Raw genomic sequence first — 653 nt, forward strand, 5'->3', positions numbered from 1 at the left:
GAGGTTGGACCTGCGGGCAGGGCAGGGCGGGCGCGGGCACGGGCCGGGTCAGGGGCCTCCGAGTGGTTCCTGTCCCTACCCCTGCCCTGGTTTCCCCTCCGGAAAGGTATTTTATTTCACTGCTTTATTTATTTAGAGACAAGGGGTCGCTATAGAATTCAGTCTGGCCTTAGACGTGCAGTAATACTCCTGCCTCAGCCTCCTGAGTGCTGAGATTACAGATGTACTGCTCCAAGCCCTGGGGAAATCTTCTAAAAGCTCAATCTACAAGGACACTGGGTAGCATTCAAATCTCAGTTCCATCGCTTCCTCGCTGTGTGACCTTAGGCAGGTTACTTAAACTCTCTAAACTTCAACTTTCCATTTGCAAACTGCAAAATCTGGTTGGTAAAAGGACTGACGGGGGTGAGGGGGACGAGTAACATCTGGAAGTTGCTTAGCTCCTGCCGGTGCGTGGCACCGCTGGCCCCTCGAGAGTGGTGTTCATAAAATAAAAGAAACAAGGCCCCGCCCCGCCCCACCTCAGCTTCCCGACGAAGTCGTCCCCGCCGCGGGACAGGTTGGTGGGGTCGCGGGAGATCAGGTAATTGGCCGTCTTGCTGCGCTTGCGCTTCCGGCCGGCCAGGAGGAAGAGCTGGAGAGGGGAGGGGGCG

The 653-nt window shown here is 56.5% G+C and overlaps 1 protein-coding gene across 1 annotated transcript in view; it reads right to left on the bottom strand.

The window, feature by feature from the left end:
- Tulp1 (TUB like protein 1) overlaps window positions 1–653 on the bottom strand; it is an 8,978-nt gene that overhangs the window by 2,950 nt on the left and 5,375 nt on the right. Inside the window, exon 6 of the mRNA XM_010605399.2 lies at window positions 337–634. Coding sequence (XP_010603701.2) covers window positions 337–634 — 298 coding nt within the window. The remainder of the gene's footprint in view (window positions 1–336; window positions 635–653) is intronic.

Source organism: Fukomys damarensis, unplaced genomic scaffold (assembly GCF_012274545.1).
Source record: "Fukomys damarensis isolate Sample0158 unplaced genomic scaffold, DMR_v1.0_HiC HiC_scaffold_20, whole genome shotgun sequence".
Lineage (NCBI taxonomy): Eukaryota > Metazoa > Chordata > Mammalia > Rodentia > Bathyergidae > Fukomys > Fukomys damarensis.